Source organism: Filicampus tigris, chromosome 6 (genome assembly GCF_054856515.1).
Source record: "Filicampus tigris isolate MCC_2025a chromosome 6, RoL_Ftig_1.0, whole genome shotgun sequence".
Taxonomy (NCBI): domain Eukaryota; kingdom Metazoa; phylum Chordata; class Actinopteri; order Syngnathiformes; family Syngnathidae; genus Filicampus; species Filicampus tigris.
This window is the reverse complement of record NC_141222.1, coordinates 24,646,278-24,659,129: the sequence shown is the minus strand read 5'-3', so window position 1 is coordinate 24,659,129 and position 12,852 is coordinate 24,646,278. Positions and strand designations below refer to the sequence as shown.

Here is a 12,852-nt window from a genome sequence, read left to right as displayed (position 1 = left end):
TCTGTTTTGATGGGAAGAGTACTTACTTGCTCTTCCAGGTTGACATAGCGTGTACGTTCCTGTGAAATTACATCGTCTGAAGTCCACAGGTTAGGGTTGAGTTCACTGCAATACACAAAGCAGACACAGGCACAAATTAAGCCTTCAAATGATATATATATATTTATATATATAAATCATATGTAAAATCCCTAAACTGTAGAGGCATTTACACTAAGTACAAAAGCAGTTTACACAAAATGCCGGAGAGTTTGAGTCTCAATTGAATGAATTCAAAATGAATTAACTGACATCAAGGGTAAGGCCACTGGGAAGTTACTTTTCAGCACTCTTAATGAACATTATTTAAAAATGGTCTCAACGGTATAATCAGTACAATTTTGTAAGGGCAATAGACAAGTGTTTCCAACGTTTATCGAGACAAGGCACACACTTTACACTAGAAAATTCTCATGACACACCACCAACCAAAAATGCTATAGAAAAGGTAGATGCGCTGGTCAAAGTATCTTCGGCAATCTAATGGAAGAAAATTCAATTGTTTTTTCCCAGTCACTACATGATATGCCACTGGCATTGATACTGTAGATGAGCCAAGGTATATTCTTTGTCATAAATTAATAATTTCCTGACCATTTAGGTGAAATTGGATATTTCCTGTGGCGATATTAATGGTCTCTGATGGCACGCTAATGTGACACGGTACACTGGTTGGAAATCACTACACTAGATGTTCAATATTGTGGAATATGAGTTAAGCAGTAAAATCCACCCATTTTTCTCCATCTCAGGGGGTGGCTATTTTGCCACTTGCTGTTGACTGAAAATGACATCACAGTTGCTCAGGGCTCAGATAACGTCCAATCATGGTTCAGCTTCAGAAAACAGGTGAGCTCATGATGTCAATCTCAATAAAAATAATCCTGATTATCATTTTTCCATAATCATCCAGCCTTAATATACAGTACGTCACATATTTAGAAATCAAATGAATAAAACTGCCAATTTACTGTGAGATCTCAAGTTCCTCCAAAAGGTCACCATGCATGCTCTCTGAGTGGGTATGTCCAGCAGGCTCTGCCCATGAAGGAATGTCAAGTAGAGAAGCTACAGAGAGGTCCTCTTCCGAAACAGCTGGGGGAGGTTTGCGATCTGATTCAACCATTCTCACAATCCTGGGGCTATCCACGTCTTCTTGCACTGAAGACAGAGCCACTGACACTGGAAAAAAATATATATTAGTATATTACAAATACTAATTTAGTATACTGATTGAACATGCTTTGACAGAAAAAAATATCCTAAAACTACCTTCACTATGGTCCAGTGTCTTCTCAATCTCTGCATATGTTCTGGAGGTTTGTTCTTGAATTGACTTGTTCATCTGGGTTTCGATTAGATGAACAATATCCATCCGGTTGATCTTGGTCAGTCTCTGAATCAGGCAGTCTTCTGTGGAATTATTTCACAATGATTGTCAGAAGCATGTACAGTATATGCATTGTATAGCTGCAGTATGTTAATCAAAAATTATTTTTTAAAACAAAGTCTCTGTAAAATGAAAATAAAAGGTCTTATAAAGTTGACACACCATTGAGAAGAGTGTTAACAAGCCTGCCATATTTGAATGGGAAAACAAAGTATATAGCATCTAAAAGTATATAGAATGAGGATTTGTCTGCTGAAAACATGCCCTTAACTCGCAACAAACTCTCAGTCAAATACATTCATTCGTACAGTATGTGCTCAAATGACTGTCAATGTGGTCTACATGCTGAATAACGCGCGCCACTGACTTTAATAAGCAGTTTACTTTTCCTTAAGTGTCTGTTATGTGGTAGTTAGCGAACATAATAAACAGTTAACCATAGGACACGCATGGGTTCACACAACTGAGAAAATGTTGCCCAAATAACATACAGTTAAACACAATACTCCAGCGGAGGTGCATTTTTAGCACTGCTTGTTTGCTAACTGCATGCTGTAGTGGAAGATAGAAATGGATTAAGTTATCATTACAAGTAACTTAGGTTTAACGCCTTATCTCAACAACCCATGACTAAATTGCTCTCTGTCTTGGCATGTTCAGCACTTATCTTAAAACATATTCAATGTATACAGAAAGAAAACACTGAAATCATTTTACAGGGTCTTTAACATGTAACTTGAAATGCAGTGATTTCCGATATTCAGAGTTGACAACTACTCCTAGTTTGTCTTTTCGAATAAGGCAGAAATAATATGTACCTGTGGCATGTTTGCCTTCCCGTTCAACCCAGTGTTGAAGTAAGGCATGACTCTGTTCTTGAAGTGAATTGGGATTCTGTGTTCTAACTAATTGGATATCATCCTCATTGAATTCCAGTTCCCTTGCCAGCTCTGGGGTAATAAACAACAACATATGAAAGGAATGGTAAATGTTTTTGCTGACAAAATAATAACATACATTTCAGTGTTTTACATAAATATTAGCATGATCAAAACAGATTTTGATTAAAAAAAGAGAATCTCCACAAATGACAGCTTACCAGTCCAGCTGAAGCCAAGGAGATCTGCAATGATTGTTAATGTCTCCTCTTTCCTGTCAGCATCATCCTGCCAATCCACTAAAATGCCATCACATTAAAATTAAATATTTTTAACTGTACTTGCACTTGTACTGCATGTGTTATTTTCCTAAGGACTATGGCTTTACTGATTATAACACAGCTGAAATTAAATGTGGAAATGTAATGTTGACATTGATGAAAAGATAAAGGTTGGATTCATCACTCTTAAAAGAGTATCCAAAATATGATTTATATGGTCAAGATCAGCAGATGAAGTTTAGTAATATAAGCCAAGCAAAATTAGTATCAGCGATACCAATAGTCTGCATTAAAGTAAGCTTGTGAACTAAAACCAACATGACCATTCAATCTTGAGATAGGACACAGACACAGATGAGATGGACATGTAACTAACTATTCAACATGCAAAACACCACAACATGCACACACGCGATGGCAGACTGCTCTTACGAAGAAGAAAAGAGTTTTTGCTGCCAGGGAGAAGAACTAGGAAAGCAAAAGCCTGTGTTGACCTGGGCATACCTGCCATGCACTCTGGAGTTTGTTCATCGGTGATTCTCTGCATCTGATTTTCCATCGTGTCATCCCAGGTAGGCCTGGATTCAAACAAATCCACTGTACCAGAAGACGGTTGCACGACCGTCAAAGGATCCAAGTCGAAACTGCTTGAGGTTGGGATGTCGTACATAAAGATGACAGAATCTGGACTCTTGTGACTTGAGCTGCTGATGTCATCAGTATCCAAAGAAATAGATGATTCTTCAGTCTTACATATTTGGATCCCTTTCATTTGTTTTGTTGTGGCAAGAGGTCTGGTTGAGGAAAGGCTAGATTCAAATGTGGGCTTTGAACTGTCCGAACAACTCCTGCTGTTTTTACCAGAGGCTTTACATGGACCACCATCTGTCTCCGATCTTGTTCTGCGAATCACGGTTGGGTCTTCTGTTTTGCTAACCAAGTCTGGCTCACACTTATGGGATCTTTCCAGTTTGAATTGATTAGCTTCCTTTGTTACGCTGCCTTGATTGGCAATAGTCTGTGCACCTGAAAAAGACATTTCAATGACCGAGCACTGATCTTCTTCCTCATCTTCATCAGCAGAGGAATATAATAAATCACAGCTTTGCTTTGGGTATGCTAATGTATCAGTGTTTGTGCTTGACTGAGGATCGGCAATTTTAGAGTCAGGATAGTTTAGAACGCTTTTGTCATCACATTCAAGAATTGTTAGCTTCTGCAAACCTGTGGGGGAACCGAGCTGAACTTCTGTTGAGCTACCAAGATCAGAAAGGTGCTTGTCACTCTTTGACTTCTCACATGAGTGTGCCATGAGAGTTCTGGGCTTGGGAGTAGGAACAATGTGCTTTGTTGGAATCTGTAGAGTTTCCTCTCCAACTGAATCACAATTGTCAAATTTGGACAAGGTGCTTTGCTCTTTCCCAGTCTCTTCTGAAACAACTTCATCAACTGGATGTCGCTCTCTTTGAAGAAATACATATCCTTCAACATCTTCATCAAAACTTCTTGTTAGATCAATTGCGCCCCCTCTGGTCATTTCAAATAACTTTCCCTCTTCAAATTGAAATTGATCAGAGGTTTTGTCATCACTTGGTGATTGAGGAGGTGATTTATGAAGTGTTAGCCTGTCCTCTGCATCATTATAATCATAAATCCTCTGTTCATCAGCTCGTCCATTGTGGGCTACAGAATCGTCAAACCTGGATGTAAAATATTGGGTTTCTTTAGTATACACTATAGTTGAATGTTCAGTAATTCCTGGCAGTAGGTTATCATTTTTGTCATTATCTGGATGGAGGTGTTCTGTGACAAAGCTATAAAAATGTGAATCAACAGCACCACTGTTTGAATTACTATCGTCGTCATGTATTTCAGATGGGCTTTCTTCGCAGGGTTGTGGAGACTCTTCACATCCTGGAAACTCTGTGAGTATTTGTGATTCAAATTCTTCCCTCTCTTCATGTATACTATGACTTGAACCAATATCTGTTTCTGCAACAGTTTTTTCAGAATATTCTTCTGGTTTATCTGTAGCTGGGGCCGTTTGTATGTCTAGCTCAACATCCTCATGATCACTTGTCTCTGATGGTGTATATGGGGATATATCTCTCTTTGTTTTTGCTTCCTGTTCCATTTCATCAAAAGTTTTGATCCTTGCTGCCATTTTAAACATCTCCTCCTCTGGTGTAAATCGATTGCTTGTGGAATAATCCTCCTTTTCATCTTCATGGAATTTATCACCCTCCATTTGCATAAAGTTTTCTGATTCATTTTCATCTTTGCACATATTTGTGTCAAAAGCCAAACACGCTTTAAGTTGTGATGCATAATCCTCATACACAGCTGCCTTGGCTGGCAATATCCTGTCTCCAGCGTCCTCTGATTGAGTGGGGCTTCCTTCAAGAGAGTCTTGACAAGGAGATTCTCTAGTAGGGCTTGGCTCAATGGAATCAGGGGATTTCTTTGAAGATATATCTTCCAAGACCGGGCTTGCCTCCAGAGAGTCTTGTGGATAAAGCTCCTTAACTGGTTCAACAAAACCGTCAGTGTCAAGGTTCTTTAAATCAACTGGCCTTTGTGGTATAAATGGGCCAGTGGCACCAAAATTCATATCTTCTTTATATTCATTCTTGCATTCATCCATTGTTTCATATGACTTTGTAAATTTCTCAGTATTTTCACTGTAGTCACTAAAATGTGACTCTACATCAGGAGACATTTTAGACACATCCTCTTCCACCAGGAAGCTGTTACAACTTTCGTCCATCACTTCATGTGAATAAGTCTTGCATTCCTTTTGCTTTGATACGGTATCATCTGATGGCTTTGTGCTTTCAGCTTCTCTGTCAGTGTCTTTTGATATTATTACTTGTTTGCAATCCTCATGGACAATTTCCACTTCTGGGTGGCACTGCGTCAGTACTGGTTCTTCCTTTAAATAATGGTATAAATCACCACTAAGGAGTGACAACATGCCTGACATATCCCTCTCAGTGTATTTCTTTTCATCAATGGAAACGTCCTGGAATGGTGCAAGTTCTTTGCAGTCCTCTCCCAAACTGGAACGAGGTGTCTTAATTTTGTCTTTTATTATAAAAGTTTCTTCCGAATGTTTCACTTCTTCGTCAAGATCAACTTTATCTAAGGCAAAACAGTGAATGTCTTTCTTGTTTACCTTTGTTAAGATGAGTTGTTCGAAATTTTCTTCAATAATATTCTCTTGTGGTGGATGATCTGGTACAGAATTTGTTTTTAGACTTTGATCCAAGTCACTATTCATTAAGGACACCAACCTTGATATTTCTTTCACTGCTGTGGACGCTTGGTTATCAGTTTTCTTGGCAATATGAACTTCTTCAAGTAGTGGTTCATCAATTGTGATTTCTTCATCATCACTGTTCATCTGGGGGGCCACTGTAAGTTCTTCATAGTCATCTCCCAAACTGGAACGAGGTGTCTTATTTCTGTCCTCTCTCATATCAGTTTCCTCCAAATTGTTTTCTTCTGTGGCGAACCCAGCCTCATCAGAAGCAAATGGGTGAACGTCTTTATCTATTCCCTTTATTAGGATAATTTGTTCAAAATTGTCCTCAATTATATTCTCTTGTGGTGGTTGGTCTGGTACAAACCTTGTTTCTACACTTTGATCCAAGTCATTTTCCATTAAGGACACCAACCCTGACATCTCTTTAGCTGGTGTGGGTGCCAGGTTATTGGTTTTCTTGCCAATATGGACTTCTTCAAGTTGTGGTTCATCCATTACAATTTCTTCATTATAGTTGTTCATCTGAGGGGCCACTGTAAGCTCATCGTAGTCATCCCCCAAACTGGAACGAGGTGTCTTATTTCTGTCTTCTCTTATATCAGTTTCTTCAACATATTTCTGCTCTCCGCCAAACCCAGCCTCATCGGAAGCAAATGAGTGAATATCTTTCTCTGTTCCCTTTGTTCGGATCATTTCTTCAAAATTTTCCTCAATGACAATCTTTTGTAGTGGTTGATCTGATACAGACCTCGTTTCTAGACTTTGATCCAAGTCACTTTTCATTAAGGACACCAACCCTGATATATCTTTCACTGTTGTGGGTGCCTGGATATCAGTTTTCTTGGCAATATGACCTTCAAGTAGTGGTTCATCAATAGTGATTTCTTCATCATCACTGTTCATCTGGGGGGGCACTGTAAGTTCTTCATAGTCATCTCCCAAACTGGAACGAGGTGTCTTATTTCTGTCCTCTCTCATATCAGTTTCCTCCAAATTTTTTTCTTCTGTGGCGAACCCAGCCTCATCAGAAGCAAATGGGTGAACGTCTTTATCTATTCCCTTTATTAGGATAATTTGTTCAAAATTTTCCTCAATTATATTCTCTTGTGGTGGTTGGTCTGGTACAAACCTTGTTTCTACACTTTGATTCAAGTCATTTTCCATTAAGGACACCAACCCTGACATCTCTTTAGCTGTTGTGGCTGCCTGGTTATCAGTTTTCTTGGCAATATGGACTTCTTCAAAGTGTGGTTCATCAAATGTGATTTCTTCATCATCACTGTTCATCTGGGGGGCCACTGTAAGTTCTTCATAGTCATCTCCCAAACTGGAACGAGGTGTCTTATTTCTGTCCTCTCTCATATCATTTTCTTCTAAATGTTTCTCTTCTGTGGCGAACCCAGCCTCATCATAAGCAAATGGGTGAAAGTCTTTATCTATTCCCCTTGTTAGGATAATTTGTTCAAAATTTTCCTCAATTATATTCTCTTGTGGTGGTTGGTCTGGTACAAACCTTGTTTCTACACTTTGATCCAAGTCATTTTCCATTAAGGACACCAACCCTGACATCTCTTTAGCTGGTGTGGGTGCCAGGTTATTGGTTTTCTTGCCAATATGGACTTCTTCAAGTTGTGGTTCATCCATTACAATTTCTTCATTATAATTGTTCATCTGAGGGGCCACTGTGAGCTCATCGTAGTCATCTCCCAAACTGGAACGAGGTGTCTTATTTCTGTCTTCTCTTATATCAGTTTCTTCAAAATATTTCTGCTCTCTGCCAAACCCATCCTCATCGGAAGCAAATGAGTGAATATCTTCCTCTGTTCCTTTTGTTCGGATGATTTCTTCAAAATTTTCCTCAATGACAATCTTTTGTGGTGGTTGACCTGGCGCAGACCTCGTTTCTAGACTTTGATCCAAGTCACTTTTCATTAAGGACATCAATCCTGACATAGCTTTCAGTGCCGTGGGTGCCTGGTTATCAGTTTTCTTGGCAATATGAACTTCTTCAAGTAGTGGTTCATCAATTGGGATTTCTTCATTATCATTGGTCATCTGGGGGGTCACTGTTTGTTCTTCATAGTCATCTCCCAAACTTGAACGGGGTGTCTTATTTTTGTCCTCTCTCATATCAGTTTCTTCAAAATGTTTCTCTTCTGTGCCAAACCCAGCCTCATCAGAAGCAAATGGATGAAAGTCTTCATCTATTCCCCTTATTAGGATAATTTGTTCAAAATCTTCCTCAATTATATTCTCTTGTGGTGGTTGGTCTGGTAGAAGCTTTGTTTCTACACTTTGATCCAAGTCATTTTTCATTAAGGACACCAACCCTGACATCTCTTTAGCTGGTGTGGGTGCCAGGTTATTGGTTTTCTTGCCAATATGGACTTCTTCAAGTTGTGGTTCATCCATTACAATTTCTTCATTATAGTTGTTCATCTGAGGGGCCACTGTAAGCTCATCGTAGTCATCTCCCAAACTGGAACGAGGTGTCTTATTTCTGTCTTCTCTTATATCAGTTTCTTCAAAATATTTCTGCTCTCTGCGAAACCCAGCCTCATCGGAAGCAAATGAGTGAATATTTTTCTCTGTTCCCTTTGTTCGGATCATTTCTTCAAAATGTTCCTCAATGACAATCTTTTGTAGTGGTTGATCTGGTACAGACCTCGTTTCTAGACTTTGATCCAAGTCACTTTCCATTAAGGACACCAACCCTGACATATCTTTCACTGCTGTGGGTGCCCGGTTGTCTGTTTTCTTGGCAATATGAACTTCTTCAAGTAGTGGTTCATCAATAGTGATTTCTTCATCATCACTGTTCATCTGGGGGGCCACTGTAAGTTCTTCATAGTCATCTCCCAAACTGGAACGGGGTGTCTTATTTTTGTCCTCTCTCATATCAGTTTCTTCAAAATGTTTCTCTTCTGTGCCAAACCCAGCAAATGGATGAAAGTCTGTTCCCTTTATTAGGATAATTTGTTCAAAATTTTCTTCAATTATACTCTCTTGTGGTGGTTGGTCTGGTACAAACCTTGTTTCTACACTTTGATCCAAGTCATTTTTCATTAAGGACACCAACCCTGACATCTCTTTCACTGTCGCCGGTTGCTGGTAATCTGTGTTCCTGCCAATGTGTACTTCCTGAATTAATGGTTCCTCAATTATGATTTTTTCAGTTTCACTATCATATTGTGAAAAAAATGCATTGTTTGATGACAGCCCATCATCCTCTGCTTCCATTTTCAAAGACTGATCTTTCATCTTTTTATGATCAGTTTCTTGTTCTGTACCAACATCAATACTACCAGATGAAAATGTACAGATATCTTTTTCTTTTTTCTTAATTAGGATAATTTGTTCAAAATTTTCCTCAGTAATAAACTCATGTGGTGGCTGATTTGGTACAGACTTGGTTTGGAGATACTGATCCAAGTCTGTTTTCATAAAGGATGTCATTCCTGACATATCTTTTGCTGATGTGCATACCTGCTTATCCGTTTTCCTACTAATGTGGACTTCTTCCAGTATTGGTTCCTCAACTGTGATTTCTTTAACTTCATTATCATTGTTCATCTGATGGGTAAATGCAAATCTTTCATCAATAGGAGAAATAGGTTCCCTGAGTGAACTGCAGATTAGTCGTCTATCAACCATTGACTCCACATCAGATTTCTCCAGTTGAAAGCTCACATCTAAGGCTGTAGATGTTTGCTTGAATAGCTGGTACTCAGGACTTTCTTCAAGCTCAGCCTTGATGTCAGCACTGAAGTCCTCAGAAGGCCTACGGTCAGGGCTTATCTGCAAATCTTCAGATAAAGCCATACCTGTGCAGATAGATTGCTCTTCAACCTGCATTCCCCAGCCCCTCCCCTTTAATAGTTCTCTCTGAGGAGTAGTACTCCCTTTGTCATGCTGAATTGTATCGGCCCTGTCTACCTTGTTCCCGAAACAAACAACATCTGATATTAACTCTGATGCATCGAGGGACTTGTAATTTGTAGTTTGAATTTGAGATTTTGCTTCCCGTGGGCGAGTGGCTTCTTTGAGAGTGACTGCTTCCGGTGACAAACTACTTGGAGGAGCATTGGAGTTGTATTTAAAAAGCCCATCTTGACTTTTTGAAGACTCGTTCCCAAACTGGTAAGCTCTTGTTAGCTCTTTAACAGACATACTTTGCTTTTCAAAAGGCTCAGTTGACTTTCTGTATGTGTGAATATCTCTGTCATCACAAAATGTGACGGTCTTTCCAACATTTGCATCAGATATTAGGAGCGATTCCTTAGAGGTATCTTTAAGTATGCCTGTTGGTGGATTTTCAGAGTCAGCGTTGTCACTTCTCTGAAAGTCATTCTCATGATGGGGAACTCTGAGGTGTTGACTTTTGTGTTGTGGTGGAGATTTTGGACTTTGGTCAGTCCCCTTTTTATCTTCAAAATCTGCTAATTCACTTGTTGGTGTGGAATCACAAGACGCCAATGCTTTGTGCTCAAAAAGCCCTGATTTATTTTTTGAAGGGTCCTGGCCAGTCTGGAATGCTTTCATCAGCTCCTTAACAGACATGGTCTCTTCTAATCTTTCCGTCTGAGATCTGGGGGATTTGGGAACGCTGGGGAGCTGTGGCATTTCATTCTCCGTTTTTGTTTTTGTAAGGGACGATCTTGAAATCTGTACTTCCTCCTCGTCAACTTTGTTTTGTAAGGCTTTAACCCGGTCCTTTATTGATCCTATTGGTGTCTCAACCACATGAGGAGAAGGTGGCGGATCTATCGCTGGTGCAAGGACAAGGTCACTGTCATTCAGAACAGCATCCCCGTCTAAAGACTCCTCAGAGCTCATCCTTTCCAGCTCTCCCTCAGAGCTACTGTGTCCAGAACGTTCTCTGTCTCGTATCTTCCTCCTAATAGGTTTCTTGATGTCAGGGGGCCTTCGTTTACCATCAGACTTCACAAGAATCTGTTCAACAGTTTCTTGGACTACGTTCTCCTGAGAATCATCCATCAATGCAGCTTGCTGCTCCAACTTTTTGTCGATGCCAACGTATGCCTCCAAGAATGTCATGTCTGCATCCTCTGTGGCAAGTCTGCTTAAAGTGCTCTTTGTCTCAACATTGCTTTCCTCAAGTGACTCTAAAACCGAGAACCTCTTTGCTTTTTGTGCACTATCCTCTTGCACGTCCTCCTTAGCATTACTACTCCGGTTACTCTGAATCCCTCCAACCATTCCACGCCTCTCTTGGAGTTCATAGGTGGCAGGAGTTTCCTTTTCTTCATTCCATCCAGAACCATCTGCCTCCAATTTTTTCAAGTGATCTAATTGCTCAGAATTCAAAACAGGCATTTTTATGTCTGACATGTCAGAGAGAAGATCCGGGCTTGCAAGGGTTGCAGGGTCCAGAGGTTGACTCGTTTTCAGTGAGAATGTCTCCATTGATTCAGATTCATCGTCTTCAGTTAAAAAAGTTCATCAACCAAAAAGGGTAAATGACATAGGGGACAAATAAAGTGGGGAGGAGAGACATCAGAAAACTTTGATCAAGACAATGCTGTTAAAATCCAGACTGAGTTCAGAAATCAAGGAAGGACGGATAGGACAGGACAGAGAATAAGGAAGTCTTCAGAGACCAAAAGATGAAAAAAAAGGACCAAAAAACAGGAAAAAGTGATCCAGAAGAGTTTTAGGTGAGTAGAGCAGCAATAGCATAAGCAAAGCTAAGAAAAGTATTTAAGGAGTTTGAATGCCTTTAATAACAACTGATAATAATAGCAGTGTCCCAATTAATGTGAGCGGAAATTAAACATAACAAAAATCAAACCACTAAACAGAACAAAAACAAACAAGAACAAAAAAAACATTGTACGGAACAAAGGGACAGGGATGGAGAACCGACAAACAAAAATCTCTCAAGATTGCTACTGACATGGAGAGTCATGTCTGGTAAGAAATCAAGAACTACAGCCTATTAGTATAAAGATTTTTAGTGACTTGTTAATGAATCCAGAACTCAAAAGAAAATATGGTATTTGTGATAAAAACTTGATCTGTATTTCCACTACTATTTTGTAAGATAAATAACTTAAATACAGATAACATAGTGTAATCTAAAATAATTAATAAATAAAACTGGTGAGTGGGGTGAGTAAAATCCAATGAGCTGCACAGTCTCACTTAACAGTTATGATAAAATGTGACTATGGATGTAATTTACAGTGCAGTTGATTAGATGAAATGTAACTGAATAACCAGTAAATAAAAAGATAATTCTATAGTTGCAGTGATAACAGAGGCTAAAATTACATTTAAAATAATTATGCAAGACAACAAATATATTGTTACTATTATTTCTGGACAGAACAACACAAATTTGCTCCTGGTTCCTATAAATAGCACTTATATTGCTGCACTATTTTTAAATAAGACTGCGATTCTCAAGGTATAAGATCAAGCTCGAATAGCGTGACATCTAAACTGGTTTAAGTAGATTTAAATAAGTACATTTCAAAGACCTTTAAAAAAATGAAAGAGGGTAAGAGAAGCAAAGAAAGAGCCACTATGGAGGAATTAGAGAAAGAGAAATGCACAGCCAGAGCGTAGCTACCAGTAAAGACATGTTAGTATAGAAAAGTAAGACAGCAAGGGCCATTCAAATTTTAAGCAACACATCAAACAGTGCATATCTTGGCATATACATGTTTTCTATGGTTAACACTGTATGTCACAACCTTTATGACCAATTATCATCTGTCAATAATGTCACCGTCACCATGTTTATAAAATGTGTTCTACAACATGGAATTACAAATGAAAAGCACATGTCCAAATTTAGTTTGAATACAAAAAGATCACAAATATCATTGTGTTGTTTGATGTTTCAGATGAAATATTGAGAGAAACAGTACAGTGGTGTATTGAAATGTATGGAAATGTATTTGTTCCAGCCTCACCCCCCAAAATGTGTTCACGTTTTTAACGAGGAGAAATAGCACTCTATAATATTGCGTT

The 12,852-nt window shown here is 39.0% G+C and overlaps 1 protein-coding gene across 6 annotated transcripts in view; it reads right to left on the bottom strand.

Annotated features, from left to right (window-relative positions):
- ank2a (ankyrin 2a, neuronal) overlaps positions 1 to 12,852 on the bottom strand; it is an 87,342-nt gene that overhangs the window by 26,176 nt on the left and 48,314 nt on the right. For 5 of the 6 annotated variants that reach the window (XM_086032402.1, XM_086032398.1, XM_086032396.1 and 2 more), the window contains 6 exons: positions 3,093 to 11,297; positions 2,529 to 2,606; positions 2,248 to 2,379; positions 1,312 to 1,452; positions 1,011 to 1,221; positions 27 to 105 (listed from right to left, as the gene is read on the bottom strand). In XM_086032402.1, coding sequence (XP_085888528.1) covers positions 27 to 105; positions 1,011 to 1,221; positions 1,312 to 1,452; positions 2,248 to 2,379; positions 2,529 to 2,606; positions 3,093 to 11,297 — 8,846 coding nt within the window. The remainder of the gene's footprint in view (positions 1 to 26; positions 106 to 1,010; positions 1,222 to 1,311; positions 1,453 to 2,247; positions 2,380 to 2,528; positions 2,607 to 3,092; positions 11,298 to 12,852) is intronic. The other variant, XM_086032401.1, reaches the window with a different exon arrangement.